Raw genomic sequence first — 22,917 nt, 5'->3', positions numbered from 1 at the left:
TCTCATGTCATCCCTGGACTCCTCCTCTCTGGTGGAGCTGGCTGGTGATTATTACAGTGGCAGAGTATACACAGTGCACACAGCACAGGGCCAGGGGGCTGTGCTCCAGCAATGGCGGATGGCACTGCAGAGGCAGCCAGAGGCGGAGGACGTGACGGGTTCATGACGCCGTACCAGAGGTTTCCCTCCCTAAAAAAGGCCACACTGGGCTCGTGCTTATTTAGACCCATCAACGCGCCTAACGAACTTTAGCACCGCTAGTTTCATTAATCACGAGCATAATGGACCATTAAGTGTTCAATGTGTTATGACTATGTCGAACATCTCTCTGATGGCTGTAACCCCACTTATGCGGTTACACCTCACTGGCAGGCATTGCCGTTTTTATTCGCAGTTATGTTCATCCTGGAATTTCTCCTTGACAACAACCCACAGAGTGCAGCCAGAAAATGCCGCACAGCACACACACATAGACACTGACACACAGCACCGCCCTTATGTAATACAATGCTATAGCTGCATGTAAAAAGCCCATCCCCATTTGAGGCACATATGTTTCTCCTGTCCTCCTTTAAAAAAAAAAAATAGAAAGAAGAGAAAGAATCACTGCTTCTTGCTGGAAGTGGGGTGTGCCAGGTGTGCATTTCACTGTTGAAAAAGATAAGCAGTAGCACATGTCAGCAATGCAGCAGAGTCGGATCAACTCCAGTCTCCTAAATGACTTTCCAATTGAACTCCTAAACGGGCAAGGATGGCTGGCATAGAATTGCAGTTACTTTAACATGGATCCTGGAAGAAACACCTTATGAATTGTCTCTACCTTATCAACCATGCCTAGTAAGTGCTACTAATCGTGCTACTAGGTTACCTAATACAATGTTATAGCTGCATGCAAAAAAAAAAAAGTCCCACATAAGGCACATGTCTCTATTGTCCTCGTTAGTATAACTGTGCTTGCCGGAAGCGGCCTGTGGCAGGTGTGCGTTTCGCTAGTAAGTTAATTATCTGTCGCACAAGCAGCTCCGTTAGCCAGGCTGCGTCCTCCTAGTGATGCAACGCCTTCAGTGCCGCTTCTAGTCAGGCCAGGAGCAATACAAGTATCGTTTCTGAGCTACGGAAAAAACGGGAACTCCTCCCACTTTGTCGAAAAGCAAACAATCAGTAGCAAACTACCATGCCGTTTGGGAAATGTTAATTGTTATGCTCTTGGTCAGACCAAGTCTCAGAGAGATTTGAAAGTCTGTGATAATCCGGCTACATCTCAGTCACCTCTATGGCGTAGAACTGCAGGTTAGCGCCTTTACGTAATACGGACCCCGGAAGAAACTCCTCATGAGTTGTCTCGACCTCATCAATCGCCTCTGCTAGTACGTTACCTGGTGCACGAGCAGCTCTGCCACCTCCACGTGGTTGTTCAGCGCCGCCAGGTGCAGTGCTGTGTAGCCGTCATCCTTCTTCTCGTCCACGATCCAGGGTCTGGGCAGCTTGGACAGCAGCACACGCATGGCACTGCAGCGTGGAAGAGAGAAGAGGGAAAGGGAGGGGAGGGGAGGGAGAGTGAAGCAGAGGAAAGAGAAGGGAAAGAGAGACAAGAGTTATTGCACATGTTAAGGTGACGTCACTTGACAAAAGAGCAGCCAGTCAGTGTAATTGTTTTCACACCCTGGCCTGACGAAAAGCTTCAAGCTCCCCACCCCCCCATCCCATTCATCCCTTGCTCAGGTAAGAAAGGAAAGAAAAAAAGACGACAACCAAACGAGCCAGAGCCATGATCCATTCACATGCATCTCCCCGGCTGCCGTCTCCAATGCATAATGCACCCATCATCCAGGAAGCCAGTTTCTCTGCAAGGGAATGCTAATAGGCTAACACGCAGCTGCTTATCGAGAGACGGCGGAAGGTTCAGGAAGGTCAAGGGGAGGGGACGCAGCCGTCCGCGGGAGACCAACGATAAGAAAAAAACAATAACAACGTGGGGATGCCTGCACGGGGGACCGAGCAACGCCAGCAGCAAGGGAGCTGACTGGGAATCCGTGGGAAGTAAGCTTGTGTATGTATAACACACCGAGAGAAACGTATACATGAACACAGGAAAACACACACACACACACACACACACACACACACACACACACACACACACACACACACAGGCTGATTGGGAATCTGTGCAGCATCTGCCAACAGAATGGGCTGCATCGGTGGGTGAGCAGCAAGCACTGACAAGAAGAGACACAGGCAAGAGGGAGGCAAGGAGAGGCGAGGCAGAGAAAGAGAGAGAGAGAGAGAGAGAGAGAGAGAGAAAGAGAGAGAGAAAGAACGAGAGAGAGAAAGAAAAAGAGAGAGAGCGAGAGAGAAAGAAAGAGAAAGAGAGAGAGAGAAAGAAAGATAAAGAGAGGGCGAGAAAAAAAAAAGAGAGAGAGAGAGAGAGAGAGAGAGAGCGAGCGAGCGAGAGAGAGAGAGAGGGAGAGAGAGAAAGAAAGAAAGAAAGAAAGAAAGAGAGAGAGAGAGAGAGAGAGAGAGAGAGAGAGAGAGAGAGAGAGATGAGGAGAGAGAGGGAGAGAGAGAGAGAGAGAGAGAGGGAGAGAGAGAGGGAGAGAGAGGGAGAGAGAGAGAGAGAGAGAGAGAGAGAGAGATACGGCAATGGCAGAGAAAAGGGATGGGTGCAGAGTCAGACAGGAAGAGGCTGATCAGAGAGCAGTGCGGAAGGCGACCGAGGGGGCGGAGGACCAGCAAAGATGCACGCCAGCCAAGTCCTCTGCTCTCGCAGGGCGGCTGACCTTTCCCCTCTATCCCATCTCTCTCTCCCTTTCCCGCTTTCTCTCAATAACCTTATTCTTTTTTCTCGCCGTCTTTTTTTTTTGGTACTCCTTCCTTTTTCTTCTTCAGAGCGGTTCTGTGCCACTGGTTCCGTACAACAGCTCGACCTAAGGATCTTACACCATCGCGGCTCTGTCAGAATTTTCTACACACGGAGGAAAATCAGTCACACTTGAAACATTTTTTTTTTTTTGGCGAGGGGTGTTTGGTAGTCAAAGTCCTGCCTCGGCATTCATTTGATCCCTTGTGTGAAAGTGGTAAAGGTAACCTCAAAATGTCACAAGGGCTCTGCCATTACTCCGACGGGGAGTGGGGGGGGTACTGGCATTATTCTGAGAAAAGCTTTTATGCCTCTTCGAGAGGCTGTACATAAAGGGAAGAGGGAGAGCAAAAAAGGGGAGAAAGAGAAAGAAAGAGAGAGAGAGAGAGAAAGAAAGAAAGAAAGAAATAGAGAGTGATAGACAGAGGGACAGAGAGTCTCATGGAGCAAGTGAAAGAGGTGGGGGCGATGGAGTGAGAAAGATGAGAGGTTAATGAAAAGTAATTTCTGTGATGAAGAAGGGTGTTGGGCCACAGTCCTTTGGAGGGGCTGCACTGCTGCAGGGTGGATTGTGCTTAAGCCAGTCTCTGGCTTTTATGCGATAGAAGAAAGACAGAGCAAAGAGGGGGAAAATGTGTGTGTGTATGAGCGAGAGAGAGAGAGAGAGAGAGAGAGAGAGAGAGAGAGAGAGAGAGAGAGAGAGAGAGAGAGAGAGAGAGAGAGAGAGAGAGAGAGAGAGAGGGGAAAGGAGAGGTTGAGAGGAGAGAGTAGATCATTGGAGAGAGAAAAGGAGAGGAGAGGGTAGGAGAAAAGAAACAGAGAAGGAGAGAAGAGAAGAGGAGAGAGCAAGAGAGAGAGAGAGAGCACATCAGCAGCTTCATACTGACTTGGTACGCTGCAGAGCGGAGCTGCTGTGCTGTGCTGCAGTGCATACGCCAATGTGTGTTCACACACTCTCACACAGACTGCCTCTCTCTCACACACACGCACATACACCAGCACAGACCCACACTGGCCCGCACACGCACACAATACACACACACACACATACATTCGCACCTGCATTGCCCGCAGCCATATACATCACTTCATTCTGGAAAGCGAGATTAAACATTCAAGTGTGACTGCTGCTTTTATTATATGGCAGAATTTTATAAGGAGTGCAGGACAAGATAATGATCCTGCTGCTTACTATTGGGGCTATTGCAGGTCTCTCGCATGCACACATGATGATAAATATTATATGCATATCGAGCACACACACCACACACACTATATTTAGACGAGAAATGTCCACACACAATGTGAAGCACGCACATACGCACGCACACACACACACAGTCAGTGGTAATGGGGACACCATACCTGTTCTGCCGTTTTCAAGGACAATAAAGTGTCAGGCAGAAATACCAGGCGGAACAGAATGTATCTGAGCAAGATATGGCTAATATCAGGGGCTGAGAGGAGAGTGCCCATCCTAGCTGTGTGTGTGTGAGTGTGAGTATTACAAACACGCTTCAGAGTGGCAGAGAAAGCGGAAAAGAGGGAGAGAGAGAGAGGGAGAGAGAGGGGGAGAGAGAGAGCTATGGATGCACACTCTGCATTACTGCACATGGAGACAGATTCCTAGAAACAGAGTGACTGCAAAAAAAAGGGAAAAAGGCAAAAAAAGAGAGCAGAGGAAAAAAAAACACCCAAGAAGGTTGTGCTTGCTTTGCGTCCATCTCTGATGCAGTCAATAGTGCATTTGTTAGCACACACCCACACACAGATCTGCATTAGCCCAACTGGCTCCTCCGTTGCCGGTAGCATCCAGGGCCTAGCGCCCCCTGGTGAGCACTATGGGGAGGTGGCGGTAGCGGTGGGTGGCAGCGGGCGGTGGGCAGGCGTGGTGCCAGTCTGGTACTGGCCGGGGTGGTTGGTTGGGGGGTAAGGTGGTGCGTGTCCGTGCGCGCGCGAGGGGAGGCAGACCCCTACAGATGCAGCCTGGACTGACAGGCTCCCTGCCATGTTGGGGTGGATTGGGCAGGCATAAATATTAATGCACAGGCTGGCACTGCTGCATTGCAGTTAAATATTTGTTAGAAAGGCAAAGAGAGAGAGAGAGATGGAGAGAGAGAGAGAGAGAAAAAGAAATGAGAGCGAAAGAAAGAAAAATGAAAGAGGGTAAAGGATGGAAAGAGAAAGAGGAAGTGGAAGTGTCCTGTCTTCATGACGTAATGACGAGGGTTGCCGGGGCAGCCAAGGTGGGCAGGGGTGGCAGCAGTACAGACGAAGCATCCAGAGCTGCAGCTTTGGGAGGGGGGTGGGGGGCTCTGCATTATCTGCATGGCTACTCAGATGAAGGATGTGCAGACAAAGATGCACATGAGAGAGGAACGGAGGGGGTGGCAGGCAGGCAGGCTGCAAAAGATGCAGAATTTGGTAGGGGGCGAGTCTGGCAAAATCTGAGGGCAAAGAACAGCAGCTCGCTTCTGCCGCTGCCTGCCAGCGGTCCTTTGAAGCTGCAAGTGGCCCAAGCTCTGAACAGACACGAAGCAAAGAAAAGTACAGCATGCAGCATGCAGAGGAAGAGAAGGGAAGAGAAAAGAAGAGAAGAGGGGAGAGGCAGGAAACAAAATGGAGAGGAACAGAGCACAGGAGGAGAAGCGAAGTGAAGGAGAAGGCATGATGGAACTGGGTCACCCTGCGAGATGCTGGGGTCCCCCAGGAGCCAACCAGCGGGGCCTGTTGTCTTGTGCAGCCCTGGTGCAATTTGTCATTGACAGGGGAGCTCATCGCCTTTAAAGAGTGCGGACTGTAGGCTGGCTCGGGCTAGCACACAAAAACACTCGCAGGGCAAATACACCAGAGGACCTGTGTCCACCATTTAAAAAAATGTCCCTGAATTTAAATTGCATTAAATTAAAAGCAAAAGAAAAGTTGAATCATTTACTTAATGCTTCATGCTCGCAGTCATGCAAGGCACACACAAGAAATTCTGGAGCAATGTGTGTGCGCAATTCTGGAAAGGGCGCCATGTTGCGAAATGGTAAAGAACTTGTAATCTATGAACAGTGGCCGTCCCAAAGGTGTGCTCTGGAGGAGGACGTAAACATATAAATATATAAACCGTAAAAATCAACAGCCTGCGCATTATTAATGCCATCAGTGGCTCAATCCCCGGGGAGCACTTTATGCGAGACGCCATGCTAGCCGTTGGGGTATATGACAGCTTGGGCTCAAGGCGTTCATTTGCATGTGCCGTCCTCTCGTGCCAGACCAGCACCTACCCAAGTGTGACTCGCTCTGTGTGTGTGTGTGTTTGTGTATGTTTGGGTAACGACATAGGTGTGCATGCGCCCGGGGAGGGAGGTAGGTAGGAGTGGGGAGGGGAGGGGAGGGTGTCTTTGGAGGCAACCAAGAGGAAAAAAGGTAGGCAGGTAGGTACACATAAAAAGCCACTGCAGGACTGTGGGGAGGGATGTGCAAACACAAAAAAAAGGCAGGCGGTTTTTCTCACAAGTGCTGGCTGGATTTCTTTTTTCCTCACTTTCCATTTGACCTTACTGCGCCTTTGTCTACCGTGTGTGCTCGGCTTCATTAAGGGGCATTAGCATAAAGGCTGTGGGTTAACCCGCTGCATTTCTATGATGTTCCCCTTGTCAGCGCCAAGCCGAGACGTTTCTGTTTGTGCCCCGCGCCGCGCGAGACCAGTGGTGCATTTTAAAAGGGCGAGGACTGCTGCTGCTGCTGCTGCTGCTGCACCACTCCTCCTCCTCCTCCTCCTCCGCAGACTTACTAGGAGAGTGAGGTGCAACACCTAGCTTAAAAAGAAACCCTCATTCATTTTGCATCACTGAGCCACAGCCTTTTTTTAAAGCAATCATTTAATCCGGAGAAAGAGCCAACAGCCGACTGATACCCACGACCCAATTATTTATGCTACCTCTTTTCCCCCGCTATCAGAGTGATAAAAAAAATACGCTGCTGCAATAAAAAACGGGAGGCCCTGCTCTGCTAACAGACATCCCTGCTCTCGCACGCACAACGGCGCACAGATGAGCAAATCAACTCGTGATGGGCAGAATTTTTTTTAAAAAAAAAAGAAAAAATAGAAATGCTTAACCACAAGTAAACACTTCAGTTTTAAAGATACACCTCGGAAATCAAAAAATAATGCTACCCAAGGAGTAGGGGGAAAAAAAAAACACACACACACACACACACACACAGCTCTGCCCATCCCTGCACCTGCACCTGCACAGCCGGCAAAGCGTGAGTCAAAGCTCCACGATCTTTTTCTTCCAGGAAAGACAGTAGCAGGAATACACGAAATGTGACAGAATGCCACCCTGCCACCTCCACCACATCCACATCCACCCCACCCCTCACTTAGAGAGCATATGGCATTTGACAGCGAGGTAAACTGGAGAATTACTTCCTTCACGGAGCAGTGGAGAATTCAGTCTCTGGGAGTAGAGGTCTTCGATCGCCCGCCCGCCCGCCTGCCCGCCTCAGCTCTGTCAACATCAGCAGGTGGGGTGCCGCGGGGTGCCGCGGTAACGGGGTAGGTGCGAGAGAGGAGGGTGGGGGTGGGGGTGGGGATGGGTGGATGCAGGCACGACAGAAGCATCGCTGATGTACGGTGGGCTCATAAATCTCGCGCTCTAAATCACCCCGACTCCAAACTGTTTACCAGAGGTGCTGAAGCTCGCTGTGTCTGTGGCTGGAGCTGCAGGGGATTTCGTTTCTTAGTCAGGCTTGCTTCTCCCACAAAACCACTTCACTCTTTCTCGGTCTCTTTCTCTCTCTCTCTCGCGCTCGCTCACATCCTCTCTCTCTCTCTTAGATTCTTGTCCTCCGCCACTCCAAATAGAAACTGAGGGGAAGAAAGTGTGCTAATGAACTGCAAGGGAATACCTCGTGAACGACTGGTGCCATCAGTAAAACACAAGGCAAATAAACAAGAAATTGGACATGCCTAAGTGGTAAGGTTTGTTTATCCAAGAAAGACATTTCTCACTTTTGTAGGGTTCACTTTCTGACATCCAACCACAACCTACTTCAAAAGTAACAGACAAGTGGGAGTGAAACTGAGCCCTTCAGAAGTCTAACACCTTTCAGAAACAGTAACCAAAAATACACACAAGACAGCAAGTGCTGTTTATTTTTTTCCCCCACCCATTCCAGCATATCCATTTAAGTGGTTTCCATTGTACTTTTCACTTTTATTTATATTAAAAAAAAAAAAAAAAAAAAAGGACAGAATAGTTGTCCTGCAGAGGTTGGACTTCTTTTTTACCGCCCGCCAGGCTAGGCTGGAAGACGTTAGAAGAGGAGCATCTCTAAGGGAAGAAGGCAAACTTCCATGGTCATGGCATGATTAATAATTCAACAACGGAGCATAGGTCAGACGTGAACACAAGGTAGAGCATGGCGCGCCGATCTTCACTAATGCCTGTTCCGGCCCTGAGCACGGCTCGTGTCCGCACTACGGTACACGATAACCTTGTGCGAGACAACGCCGGGATGGTGTAGCATACTCGGACAATGCAACCCTGCGTCACAAAAACTGGTAGGTATACAGAAGAGGAAGAGAAAAAAAAGTGAAAACTAAAAAGTGAGGGCAGACGATGTCCGACGTCACAGGCATTTTCAAGTGTTGCAAGACTTTTCCAGTGTCTACTTTATCTTCAACTGGATCGGGATCATGATTTAACCGAAAGTTCACCGACATTGAACTGCCACGAGAGAGCTCGGTAATAAATAAATAATAACCGACACCCCTGATTTTAAATGAATATGTATATGATGAATTCTCAAATAAGGTTGGAAGATATACATGTCCCCTTGTCAGGAGAGGTGAACTGCATTAATACAGTCCTGACCAGGAAGTTTTAATTATTTACAGTGTGTGAGTGTGTGTTGGGGGAGGGGCCAACATCAGGGTTTTGGGGGTAGGAGAGGGTGAAGGGTGTCCAAGATTGATTCAGGTCAATAAATTCAGTTTTTTGTCAACCCTTTTTGTTTTCGTTGTATTTTTTCCTGGAAAAGCAATAATGTTTGCGAGCACGTGCAGAGCCAGGATTATTAATCATGTGCTCTGAGGCTAAGTGTGTCCTTGAGCCCCTACCCTAGTACCCCCCTCTCTCCAGTCCTTCAAACCGCTCTCCCCCTCTATGACATGACATGACTGCACTGAAGTTGCCCCCAGTTTTTTGGCAGGGATTTAATTATGCATCAAGGCACACAGAACATTCTATTGGATGAGTGAGTTCCCCACAAGCCCCTCCCCCAAACCCCTTCTCATTGGTGGAATGCAGTTGGTGTTCCCCAGACACACGTTCTGGTTGGCTTCTGTGTCGGGTGGACCCTCCCCCTGCGTGAAGGCTGATTGGTGAAAGGTCATTTCCATCTCTTCCACAATTCATATACAAAGGTTACTCCAGCACTGTTTTAAATTCACCGTACTCCAGTGCCCTCATGAAGGTCACTGACTAGGTCATTTGAGCAAAAAAAAAAAAAAAAAAGCTCCCAGAAATTCACAAGCTCACATATTAAACCGAGCTATGTCTTTAAGACGACAATTAAGACAGTGCCGCTACTGCGTCAGATGGGGTGAAGTATGTAACAATGCCCCACTGCATGCCCAAACAGATGTTTTGAGCAATGTGTTCCTAGTACTGCTTCAAAATGCTTCATAATTACATCTGGAAAAGAGAGAGAGCAGGCGGCAAGCTGCAGGCCATGCTGTGGCCTCAATACCATGATGACCATCATTACTGCCTGCCTACTGTCTTTTTCTTTCAATTCGGAAGCCGAAACTTGAAGAGGAATGTAAAAATATGGTGAAGTATGTGTGCGTGTCGTGTGTGTATATGTGTGTGTCTGTGTGCTTGCATGAGCATCGTGTGTGTGTGTGTGCGTGTGCGCGCGTGTCCGTGTGTGTATTTATTGGTGTGTGTATGTCATGTGCGTGTGTCTGTGTGTGCCGTGTGCGTGTTTGTGTGTTTGTGTGTTTGTGTGTGTCCTGTGCATTTATTTGTGTGTGTATGTTGTGTGCGTGTGCCTGTGTGTGTGTGTGTGTTGTGTGCGTGTGTGTCCTGTCGTGTATGGCTGAGGGGTCACTGGCTGAGAGGCGGCTGCCACAGGCTTCCCCCAACAGCAGCCAAGCTGTACCACAATAAATCACTTTTACGCCACGCGCTGCTCGCCTGCCCGACCTGCTCAATGATGGAGCACTTAAAGGCACCAAGATGGAGAGAGCATGGCGGAGACGGAGTGGAGAAGGCAGCAGCCATTGTGGAGTAATCCAAGAGGGCTACAGGCAATCTGTGATGGCAAAGGGAGCCTGCTCCGAAGACCAATGTCTGCGAAAACTCTGAGTCAAATCAAGGACCGTCCCACACACACACTCTGGTTGCAAAGTGCAGCGGGGCCTCGTTTATCATATGACTGATACATTTTCTAGTCTCGGACCAAAACAGGAGAACTTTCTCAGAGTGATCTAAAGGCTCTGAGCATTTCCAGGAAAAGTCTAGACGGTTGAATCAATTTACAAGGCCTGGTTTACTTGTGAGAAGCACAGCATCGCTATCGGAATATAACATTGTATACATAATGTAACACGATTACGGAAAATATTCATAACTCAAATCTTGATTGACTGGGTTACTGAATATCAATATTGTCCTTCAAGCATAAGCAAAAGTCAGACAAACGTCTTTCAACAGAGCCATTTCCAGTTTACTGAGGATTTTAATTTTAGCGAAGGATATTTCAGTAAATTGCCCTGCTGGGTACATTTCAAGGACTGTCTACGGCACAGTGCTGCAGCATTCTAATCCTTCTTATATCGGACATGTGAAGATCTGTTTCAGTGCAAACAAATCTAAGGATTTATGGCTGGCTCCCGGAATACCACTGTGCTTGCAACACAGATATAGGAAATGTATTTGCCGAAACAATGTTGTGATTTAAATGCCTTTTATTGCACGTGTTTTATTCGCCCCTATAACAATGTCTCATAAGAAAGTAAATCTTTGCTCCTTACATCTCTGCACTGGCTGAGAGAATAAAAATCGCACTGAAGTGGGAATGCAATCCACTGCCAAAATGAAGCCGAAACCAATAACATTAAGAAAGTCATTTGTCTCTCTGTGCCCAAGGGCCTCAGGCAATTAAAAGGCTTGTTTCAAACGTTCACCAATCATAAACATTTGCCTCTTTCAACCGAGGAAGACAAGTGCTGACATGATGGATGGTGTACTTGTGAAGTGAAGGCTGGCGGATGTGGAAGTGTATCTATCAGTGAGGGAAAACTGGCAGAAGCAAACCTTTATATGGATGGAGAGGTGATTCCTTTTGCTGCTGTACAGAAAAAAAACACCGGAGAGCTTAGGCACGACGTTGCGCAATTCCATGTGAAGTGACTGAAGACTGGCTGGCTGTGTGTGTGACGCCTAAAGAATTTATTGTTGAGCACATCTATGCTGTTGGTGAAAATCCTCTTGCCTTGTGCAAGCACTCACTCAGGATTTCCCCCCTTTTCTTTTTTCCTTCTTGAATAAAATAACCATTGACTGAATATGAATAGGAAGTTGCAGTTTCAGTTGGAAACTGAATATGAGAATCTTGCTACTTCACAGGAAAAGGCCTGTGTGGCGCCACATTGCTCATGACAGCACTGGGGACTGTATACACACCGATACACAAGAGAAACTTGAAGTCGTCAATGACCAGCCTGGTGTCAAATTGTGCCACGAAAAGCCTGGACTGAACATGACCGTCATACTCCAACGATCCAACGGTCAATAAAACAAGCCCCGTGCAACGAGGTAACAGGTAAAAGAGTGCAATCCATGAACAGCCTGCTCAACCTGCACAAAGTACACTGCAGCAAATGGGTCTCCCTGCGCAGGTACACGAGGGAGAGAGAGAGAGCAAGGCACTGGAGAGAATGGGTGACAGTTGGAAAGCACAGGGCGCAGCTACATTGGCTGAACAGCAGGCAGATGGTAAGCATCTTCATGTCTGCTAACAAGAGCAGGGAACTAGGCAAGTGAATCGCCTTTTCGAGCAGAGCAGGGGCAATAGATAAACTGGTGCAATACTGAGGGAGACAAGGCCAGCTGGAGATCAGCATTTGGATGCTATCGGGATTGGGGATGGCGTTCATTATTGGTGGTACTTACAGTAGTACGATGGCACCCTGACTAAAATTGGCACAGTGTTTTGAGTGGATGGGGAAAGCCATTTAACACTGCTGTCACTTTTTCCATGGGTGTTTAGTGGGTCTACTATGCTTAGCAGCTATATTGTGTTTCTATTAAACTTTCCGAGCTGTCCGTTTCACCCACACAGTAACTTATTTACAGCAGCCCCTAACCGGAGTTCATTTATAATCATTATCGCCCCCATAGTTTATAGTTTTAATACCACTATTGTCAGCGCTGTACATAAATGAACTACTAATAGTATTTGTTTACCATCTTCCTAGTATATTTATTTACCATCCTTTCAGACATAAAATATTACAATATTTAACATACTATACCACTAATGTTAAAACTAATAAGATTGTCTTTTTTTAATCAATTATATGGAAGCAAAGGGTGAACTGTGCCATTTCCACCAGCAAAACCACAAGATAAAAAAAAGCACAGAGGCAAAAGCTGAGACACTAATCATATTACAATGTCAACACTGACCAAATTAAATGTCGTAATGTAATGCATTCATAATCAAGCAGCCTAATGAAAACACTGGTCTGCTGGAGTGTAGCCACTAAGGAAACATCCTGAACAAAGATACTGGGGTGCTCAAACACATTCGGTAAACAGTGGCGGCACAGCAGCCAGCCAGCCAGCCAGCCAGCCAGCCAGCCAACCCGCCCGCCCACCATTCAGTAATTTCACTGGCCTCGTAAGACAGAAGGCAACACTGTGAAAGTGTTGGATGCATTAGACGGGCTCACACCTGGCAACCAGTCAAAGCTTGTAATAGTCATAAATACAATGTTACCCAGTGGCCGTAAATTAGAGGGGGGCAATGCATTAATTGGATTGCGCTTTTGAAGTCCGAGCCAAAAGATTCATGGGAAAAAATTAGGCCCCTCGCGAGCTAGCCAGCCAGCCACTATGGTACGGTGGAAGTTGATTGGCCGGCCCCACGGTTGTAGCAAGCACCCAGCCAGGCCCGTTTTTAGCACCCGCTATTAAGAGGGGACGAAAAGCAACAGCCACCATCCAGACAGAGGAAGGCGACGACATTAGGGTCCAGACAGGACGGGCCATCCCCACACAGAAAGATGAGACTCCAACTAACCACAGCCACACTCTCACTGCTTCCCACAGGGTGACCAGCAGGGGAATCGGGGCACTCATTAAATCAGGTCTTCTGACAGCAGGTGCATATTTGGATGTCCCAGGTCTAAGGTTTAAGCTAATTCCTCTCTGGAGGGTCAAGGCAGGGCCGAGGTAATTTTTGGGGGATGAGGTAGAATTGGGAGGGGGGTGCTCCCCCTAAGGGCTTCAGAACGGGACAGAGGTATGACAAAGTGCAGAGCGCCCAGCCCAAATGAACAGGACGAAGGGATATGAGAGAGAGAGAGAGAGAGAGAGAGAGAGAGAGAGAGAGAGAGAGAGAGAGAGAGAGAGAGAGAGAGAGAGAGAGAGAGAGAGAGAGAGAGAGAGAGAGAGAGAGAGAGACACAGAGAGAGAGACACAGAGGGAGAATCCAAGGTCGATCCACAAGTCTTCCCTCAGACCCCCATTACTATTTAAAAAGGGGACAGTGCATTAAACGGTGAGGAAACATTACGCCGGGAGATTAGCCGGAGCCTCCAGCAGAGCAATTAAGATGCCGGGAGACGTGGGGACGTGGCGCTGGCCGGTCGTCAGGGCCATCACCGGAGCTGGCGTGGCGTGGCACTGCTGAGCATCAGGCAATCGCTGCAGACACTTTTCTTTCAATCTCTCTTTCTCGCTCTCTCTCTCTATCTCTCTCTCTCTGTTTCTCTCACTCTGTCTCTCGAGAGGGCACAGAGGACAGCTCTGGCTCAGCCGTCCGGCCAATCTGAGTTCCTAATTAAACAGATATTTCAGCAACTCTGCCTTAGGAAGCGAGAGAAAATGGCACTTGGAAACGAAACAAAAAAAAAAGTCCAAAGCAGTGGAGAGAGGGGGTAGAGGGTGAGAGAGAAAGGGGCAGGGAGGGAGGGTGTGAGAAAGGGAAAAGAGCGGTTCTGAAAATCACATGCACAACCAAATAAGTGAGATAAATCACGTCGCTACAAGAGTGTGCGCTATGCTACACGAGGCAGCTGAAGGGCATCAGGCGGGTTGGTTGGTTGCTGGAGCTAGAGGGATCATCTGGAGCAGCAGTGTTGGCCTGGGCTTGGTTACAGGTGTGATGTAGTGCACACTGTTCTCCGGCGCCTAATAGATTTCACACAAATACTGGCACTATCGCTTCAGCTCCCCCACCCCACCGCACCGCACCAACCTCCACCCTTCTCCTCCTCCTCCACCTCATCCTCCTCCTCCTCCTCCTCCTCGGACACCCAACTGTGCCTGTTTCTAAGTATAGAGTTGAGCAGGGGCAATATCTACCATATCCAGCATGTTGCAGTGCTACTTAAAAGAGGAGAGAGAGAGAGAGAGAGAGAGGAAAGTACTGTTGGAAATGAAAAAAGAAATGGAGAGATGGAAAAAGGAGGAGAGATAAAAAGAGAATGAAAGAGAGGGAGAGGGAGTGAGTGAGCTACGGGACGTGAGTGATGATGACAGAGAGAGAGAGAGAGGGAGGGGTGGGGGGGAGAGATGAAAAGAAGATGCAGGAGGGAGGGAGGGGAAAAAGAGAAGAGACCACTTTATTTGGCAGTACTAAAAATAGTGTAGCAAATGGCAGCCGCGGCTGCGCTAACACGGGGGCTAGTTCCTTGTTGTGCAGGACGCGCAATCGATAGGCGGAGCGCTGGATGGAGGCTTCCCGGAGCAGACGGAAGGGGGAACAGCTGCAAGAGGAGAGGCTACTGGTGCTGGGGCTAGTAGCAGTGGTGGAGGTGGAGGAGGAGGTGGAGGAGGAGGTGGGGGTGGTGGTGGTGAGAGAGGAGGAGGTGGATGAGGGGAGGGAGGTCGAGGACGAGAGAGTGGGTTGGGGTGGAGTGTAGTGTAGTGGATAGGAGTTGTGGTTGGGGGGGTGGGTGGGGGTTATTTTTTGCACTGGTTGACTAAATATGGTCACAGGGAGGTGAGAGAGACACCGGAGAGGAGGCAGGCGACTGGCCAGCACATGTTTTGAATGCCTGCCTGCCTGTAAAGCTCAATACGGTTTAGCTTTTCTCTCTCTGAAGTACAAACACAGGAGCTACGACAGTTAGCCTCTTCCTCTGCTGACCCCAGTCTTCGTCAGCCCTCTACCACCACAAACCACCCAACCCAACACCACCTCAACCCGGTCCACAGCCTTATACTGATCCGGCTCGTTGACCTTTTTTCCCCAAAGGAGAGAGAGTGGGAGCGGGTCTTTGGGAGAACTCCCTGGGAGGGGGTCAGGCTCAGCCTTGCACCGAGCCTAAAGTTTAAGACACCAGAAGCTGGCCACCATTGCCACCACCGCAGGAAACCACAGGGACGGTCTCTCTCTTTCTCTCTGCACCCCTCACATTTGATCACATTAAAATTAGCTCTTCTGCACCCCTCACATTTGATAAAATTAGAATTAGCTCTCCTGCAAGTGCTGAGACAAACAAGCAGAATGCTGTGACAGGACTGTGCAGATGTAACAACATACGTCTATATTAAAAATGCATTTGAAGTTCAAATGCATCCGATTTATTTGTTTGGCTCTGTGTATAACTTTATTCCTGAAAATGGACCACATTTCGCATCAGCAAAAAGCCCTTCAAGTCCAAAGAGTTTCGAAATCATATTTGACATGGCAAGCGGCTAATTATCTGTCTATTGACAGAAAAGAAAGGGAGACACAGGAAGAAATATGAACAGGAGGGAGAGAGAGAGAGAGAGAGAGAGAGAGAGAGAGAGAGAGAGAGAGAGAGAGAGAGAGAGAGAGAGAGAGAGAGAGAGAGAAAGAGAAAGAGAAAGAGAGAGAGAGACCCTACAGTGCACTCCTGCAGCCCTGAACATCCTCAACAGAAAACCCAGAGAATACACATGGAGGAGCCAGGGGGGTGGGGGTGCTGCTGCAGTTCTTTTTTCCCTCCTCCTCCTCCTCTGCCTCATTTTTAGAGCAGCTCCTCGTGTCAGCATGATGTCGCTCCCCTCCTAAAAGGTAAGGCGTGAGTATGCTTTCTTCCTGCAGCTCTCTCTCTCCACCTCTTTTACCCCCTCCCCTTGCAGTCACTCACTCTCTCTCTCTCTCTCTTTTCCCCCCTTTCTCTGTCTGTCTCTCTCTCCCCATCTCTCTCACTCACTCTCTCCGTCTCTCTCTCTCCCTCTCTCACTCTACCCCGTTCAGCATGTACTACCCCCTCCCTTGCACAGCCGCCACCCCTCCACCACCCGCAGCACTACCGCCACACACCCACCCACCCACCCACCCAGCCCCTATCAGAGGCGCTGATTCAGCGAGTCGAGCATGCGATAGCTGCAGCAGCTGGAGCGCTCTGGAGGTCATTATGGCTCTTCACACACTGGATGGGAAGCGAGAGGGAGGAGCAGAGTGCGCGGGGGGGAAAGTGAGCTGACAGGTAATATATGCTGCCTGTGCCTGCCTCCCCCCGGACCAGAGTTTACCCCCCAGCCGGCCTGCTCGGCTCGACTCGCCTCTCAGCTCTACTCTACTCTACTCTGCTCTGCTCTGCTCTGCACTGACGTCTTCCTCGTTTTCTCTCTCCAGCACTGTGCTCAAGCTCAGGCTCAGGCTCACTCGAGCTCCCTCTGTCTCTCACTCTGCTCTGCTCTGCTCTGCTCTGCTCTACTCTGTTCTGTTCTGTTCTGTTCTGTTCAGTTTCGTTTGTTCCCCCTCTTCCTCCACTCTGGGTTATTAACTGCATGTATCGCCTTCTGTGCCTGTGTGCAGCGTGGTCGCTCGGTATGGGGGAGTGGAATTTACTGTTCTGCAGCAGCGGCACCACCACCACCGGACGAAAACTACTCACCAGGAAGAGGAGAGGCACACACAGAGAGGGAGGAGAGAGAGGGAGAGACAGACAACGTTTTGGGATGGCTGAGATGCTGCTGCCTTTCTTGCTTTTCCTCCAGTCTAAACTCATGAAGGTGGAGGGGGCGTAGGGGGTGTGGGAGGAAGAGGAAGAGAAAACAAGAGGAAGAGGAAGGCTGTGGAGGAACGAGGAAGTACGGGGCTGTAGAGGAAGAGCAGGTGAACGAGGAGATTTAGTGGGTGGGTAAGGGAGGGCTGCTATCGTCCACATGGATTTGCCTTGCTTGCTCATTCTCTCTCCCTCTCTAACACACACTCTCTAGCAGTCTCTATCCCTCCCTCTCCCTTTCTCTTTCCCTCCCTCTCTCTCCCTCTCTCTCTCCCTCTCCCTCTTGCGTTAGCGGTGCTGGCCGGGCAGCAGGCTGCTGCAGCAGAGTCTTCTCTGGCTCATTAGCCCCTCACGGCTGCAGCGCTGCTGCTGCTGCTATCTAATGACGGACTCCTTAACTCACAACTGCTGGGCTGGGGACGCACAACAGCAGCAGCAACCCTTTTCCTGTTTCTTTTTTAATTGTTTGTTTGTTTTATTTTATTTACTTTTGAAAGGAAAAAAAAAGATAAATTCTGCAGGAAATAATGCATAAGGCCTGCGTTTCTGTCTTGGCCTGCCTGGACCAGATTACTTTCCGCCAGTTGTGATCGGATTCACAGTGATTCTCTGCTGGGACATTCGCTTCTATCTCTCTCTCTAGCTCTCTCGGATGGCTATTTTTTGGCCCCACCTCTAATGTTTTTTCCCCCTCGCTCTCCTGCTCTCTGCTTCTTGTGGTCCGGAGTTAAAGGACTTCCACCTTCTTCCACAGAGGAGAGAAAAAAAGGATGGGAAGGAACGGTACCTGGATGACGACCGACCGGGTGGAGAAATTGGTGTTGAGGCGGGGATGTGAGTTTCTAAAACAGGGAGGGCGGTGTGTATGTACGTGCGTGTGTGTGAGCGCTGAGAGGGATAGAAAAGGGGATTGACGGCAAACAGCTGTGGCGGTGTATTAACGGCGATGGCAGTTGTGGCGGGTGGGTGGGTGGGTGGGCGGGCGGGCAGGCAGGCAGGCATTGGATGGCGGGGGTTATGTAGGGTATGTGTGTCACTGACTGAACCCACGACACTAAGGGTAGTAACCCACTTTCCGCCGCTCACTCCCTCTCTCTCTCTCTCTCTCTCCCATCCTCCTGTACTCGTTGCACCCTGCACACTCTAGTCACCAGGCAGGGGCAGTGCCGGAGTACTGCAGTGCTGTCTTCAGGACTGTGCATTCGGCGAGCCCGACTATTGCCCGCCGCCCTTCTCCTTCTCCTCCATTTCTGCACCCCTATATCACAAAGCCTTCATGCGCATGCAGCACCTAACCAACCTATACCTTTCCATCCACATCGCCATCCTTTCCCCTTTCCAGCCTGCCTGGCACCCTCCCTCCCCGCTGCCGCTTCTGCCTCGCTCCAAACCCGCCCTGGGCCTCTCGGGCCGCTGTGACATTTCCTAAACAGGACGTCATACCTCAGACCCGCACCAGAGAGCCCCTTTGCATTCCAGAACTTAGCAACACCGCCGCGTCATCTTAGCGTCCACCATTCATCCTCCACCACTGCCCTCCTCCCTACCCTGCTTTCTCTCGCTTACCCCCCTCTCCTCTCCTCTCCTCTCCTCTCCTCTCCAGACCAGCCTCGACCAACTCTATCTTAACTGATCCAACCTTGAGCACTGGGGCTGGAGATTCGCTGGTGCCCAGAATAGCACGTCTGAGTGTCCTTCCACTCCTTTTGTTCCATCTGTGCAGTGCAGTGCAGCACAGCACAGCGCGCGTGCCCCTGCCCCAGCCCCGGCCCCAACCGGGTGGCCTTCTATCTGGCCAAAAGGGCCAAGAGTTGGCTGTACGTGTGGAGTGGGTGTGAGGAGGAGTGAGACTAGGGTGAGGGAGCGAGGCAGGGTGGCCAGTGTTGACTTGTGGAATGTATGGGCCTGGGGTAAAGATTCATTAGAGGACGACTGAACATTTCACGCGGCCATGTAAACTGCTATTGATCCCTCGCGCCCCACGGGCCACAAAACTTGAGCTGCTGATCACCAAAGAACAGCAAACTTGGGCAGGTGAGCTGGCAGTGCAAGGTGGGTGGCTGTGTGCGTGTGTGTGCGCGCGTGTGCATATTTGTGTGTTTTAAGACGTGATAACTGAACGAGAAAATGCAGGAGGGAGGAAAAGTATGGGGTGTAACAAGCAGAGAGTGAGAGGGAGTGAGAGAGGGTGGAAAAATGTTCAACACTCAGTGCAATCCGATCCACAAGTGCTGAGTGGGCATTAGTGTTAGCATGTGACCTCTGCCCTGGACTGTGTGCCTAAAGCCCAAATCCTGCTCACAATGGCTTCCTGTTCTACTTGGATCACCCTCGTTTTCAAACATCAGCAACCAGTCTGATGTATCCCCCGGGACGAGGTTAAAACGAGAGGCAACTGCAGAGAGATGGAGAGAGACAGATGGGTGAAGCAAAAAAGGAGAGTGAGTTAAGGAGGGTGGTGTGGTGAGGTGGGGGGAAGAGAGGGAGGGAAAAAGACAGAGACAGAGGCAGAGGGAGGGAGGGAGGGAGGAGGGTGCAGAGAGGAGGGTAGTGAAAATGTGTGCAATGTTGAAGAGGCCATTTGGCTTTGAAACGCACCTATTCCCGGGACAGTACAATCAACTTTCATGGACGACAAGGAGTACAGGAGCCAAGTCGCAAGGACGTTGCACAGAGGGGAGCAGTCTCCCCCTTCCCTTACAGCCTCAGCCCAACCTCCTCCTCCTCCTCCTCTCCATTTTTCCCCCAGAAAAAAAGGCAAGGACAACCTTCTTTTTTGCTGCAGAAATCCCAGGCGCTGTTCTATTCCCTGTTCCCTATGGATATCCCTGGCTCGCTCGAGGACAGCTGGGGTCACTAGGACACCGATACCAGTGCCGACCAGTGCGCACACACATGTAATGCGTGCTGTAAAGGAGAGTCACTTAGAAAAAAAAAAAGAACCTTTGACTGCTTTCTTTTTTTTTCCTTTTTTTTTTCTCCTGGACTACAGGCGAAAGTCACCTTTAGGTCTTCGCTATACTGCTGCATTTCTAATTGTGTGGGAAAAAAGGAACAAAAAAAAATTGGCTGAGCTGACAGTCCACAGTAAGTGAATGCAGGGGTTTGTATGTACATGAAATGGCTTGAGAAAATGATAAGCGCCGACACCTCGGATAAGGTAAGGACACACAAGCTGTGCTAGAGGGCTGCCTACTTGGTGTACATACTTCTTTATGTGCCCATATGAACATATGACAGCTATGGAATGTAAAGAAGTATGTATTCTTGGTCAGGTGCTGATCGTCCAAATAGGACATGCGTGTTGCTAACTGGTTTTCTCCCCCCCCCCCTTTGTCCGTGCTGTGGAAATATGTAGGATGCTGCAAAGAGAGTGTGGTGTAGAATGCATTTACAATTGGGAGTGGTGTAGGGTGGAGGGGGGGTACCGGTAGGCTGTGTGCTGACTGCAGTAAGGACAAGGCAAGAAAGTTACTGCTGTGCATCAGTTTTAAAACGACTTAACTTCGCAAGTGCTGGGGAAAATACCCGCTAACTAGGCATGTCGAGTGATCAGTGGTTGGCTAGTCTGGTTTGGTGGTCTACTAGTAGTAGTGCTGTGGTGCCATTAGCAAGAATCAGATCTGTTTTAAGTGCTTAACATCCGCCTCTATTGATTCCTTACTGGCCTTACTGAACACGTCATTCAGAGGGCTATTATTGTTTGTTGTTGAGTGGGGTGGTCGGAGCCTTGTCGTACTAATCTAGTTGCCAAAATAAGTAACCTTGCCCCCGGCGCAAAATAAGACCAATGATTGGGCCGCGACATCGCCATAGGAACAGGGGTTCCTTTCATAAACGGCGAGACTGCTGCATTACAGGGCCTTGAATCTTGGCCAGCCGCAACTTAGCCCCTTTGCTTCCGCAGTCATAGTGGTATGCCACGAATGGTCCAAATAATTAATACCATAATCTTTTCCAAAGGTCCTTCACACACCTCCAAGCTCTCCAGAATAAAAATGTAGGCGAAGGAGCACTGGGGTTGGACTCACTGGAAGGCTTTATTTTACCCACATACTCTGTAGGCTGTAGGTGAGGGACAAGTGGAACAGAGTTGCTGAGGTAACAGTTCCAGAGAGATGCAAAGCTCTCATTTCTTTCTTTTTTTTCTTTTTAAAAAGGTAACCAGCAGCCTCAATTCTGTACCATATGGCAGCCTGTTTTAACCCCTCAGAGAGCCCCAAGTACACCCCCCGACCCCTCCAGCTCTGATTCCTGGCCCCATTGTTCAAGGTTTGCTGGGCTTGCCAAATGCTTTGCTGGGCCGCACGGCAGCCAGATTAGGCCAGGAGCAAATGACAATGCAGGATCAGAGTGGGGTCTGCCTGTCAGCTGATTCTAATTGTCGCCCGCCTCACACAAATGTGGGAGGTGGGTGGACGGGCGCAGGGGAGAGGGAGGGGAGCCTGCTGGTTGATAGGGGTGGTGATGGTGATTGGTGGTGGGAGTAGGGGGGGGTCGCATGGCGGTCAGCAGCAGCTGCAAACATGCCCTTCGCCCAATTCCACCCCGATACCCAGCACTCTTTCCAGAACTTACACTTTTCACTCACACCTCTCTCTCTCTCTCTCTCTCTGGCTCCCTCCCTTTAGTCAATGTCTATGCGGTGCATTTCGTCAACCGCTAAACATGGAATAATTTATCTATACACCGTGCAATGCCGCAATCCTCTTTAAAACACAGTCTGTTTTATTCCCTTTGTCATTTTTTTCCCGTTCCTGGCAGGTGGGTGTGTGGGGACCCACCAGAGGCGGCCCATTACTTGCACTGCAACTATGAAGTTGTCATCACACGCCGAGAAATGTTGTTAATTACAGCGTGAAAAAAAGACAAAAAGGCAACCTTTAAAAGGCTCAGCCCAGTTTGCTAACACGGAAGAAGGGCTGCAATTTGTAACCTACTTTTCACATTTGAATGTGCTCCACATATCTTCCGAAACTGAGGTCATATTTGATTTATGAAGAGGGGGAGAGACAAGAGCCTAGGATTAACCGTTTGCCATTTCAATGCCTTGAATTTGTCGGCGATATTAATCTCCAAACCGCTGAAGAGCGAACAGTGCGCAGTGGCCGCTAAAGGGGCCTGGGCTCGGCTTTGTTAAGAGAGAAGCCTCCGCAGAGCAGAAACCCAAAATGAAAGACGTGGCGTGGCCGTGTCTTTTTGACAACGCAAGGTGAAATGGCCTCACAGAGTGAACTACTTTCCCTGAGGTCAGGGGGTCTTTCTCGCCTGCTGTCTCCTGACAGTCATACAGTCCGCATAGGGACAGTCTAAGTCCAGCAGGCATGGTGATGCCTTGCAAACTCTCTCTCTCTCTCTCTCCCCCCCCCTCCAGCTCTCTCTCTCTCTCTCTCTGTTTCAATCACTCCCTCTCTCTTTCTCTCTCGACATTTGTCTCTCTCTCTCTCTCTCTCTCTCTCTCTCCCTCTGCTGTCCCCTTCCCTTGCGTGAGTGACACACACAACAGATGCTGACATTATCAAATGTTCAGCAGTCGCCTGTCCTTGCTTTTGCCCTGTTATGGGCGCTGCATTGGGGAGCAGAGGTGGCTCCGACCACCTGATCCGAGGATAGCATGCAAGTGTTTTAAAAGGGGAGCGGGCTGGGGGGCAACCCGGCGTTGAAAATAGCACTTTGAAAAGAGCAGCGGTTTACTGAAAGGCACGAGCTTAAGCATCCCTCTGTAAATACACCGTTGACATTTGTTTGTTTTCATTCAGTGTGATAGACGTGGCCATTCAAAAGGAGAAAAAAAAACAGCTTTGGCAAGTTAATTGTGTTTTATACATGCGGTATTGAAAGC

General features: G+C 49.6%; 1 protein-coding gene across 6 annotated transcripts in view; it reads right to left on the bottom strand.

Annotated features, from left to right (window-relative positions):
* Window positions 1–22,917, bottom strand: part of mib1 (MIB E3 ubiquitin protein ligase 1) — an 89,245-nt gene that overhangs the window by 24,294 nt on the left and 42,034 nt on the right. For all 6 annotated transcript variants that reach the window (XM_063219336.1, XM_063219338.1, XM_063219332.1 and 3 more), the window contains one exon: window positions 1,377–1,509. In XM_063219336.1, coding sequence (XP_063075406.1) covers window positions 1,377–1,509 — 133 coding nt within the window. The remainder of the gene's footprint in view (window positions 1–1,376; window positions 1,510–22,917) is intronic.

The sequence above is a fragment of the Engraulis encrasicolus genome, chromosome 16 (genome assembly GCF_034702125.1).
Source record: "Engraulis encrasicolus isolate BLACKSEA-1 chromosome 16, IST_EnEncr_1.0, whole genome shotgun sequence".
NCBI lineage: Eukaryota > Metazoa > Chordata > Actinopteri > Clupeiformes > Engraulidae > Engraulis > Engraulis encrasicolus.
Note: the sequence above shows the minus strand (reverse complement) of the source record. Positions and strands in the feature narration are given on the sequence as shown.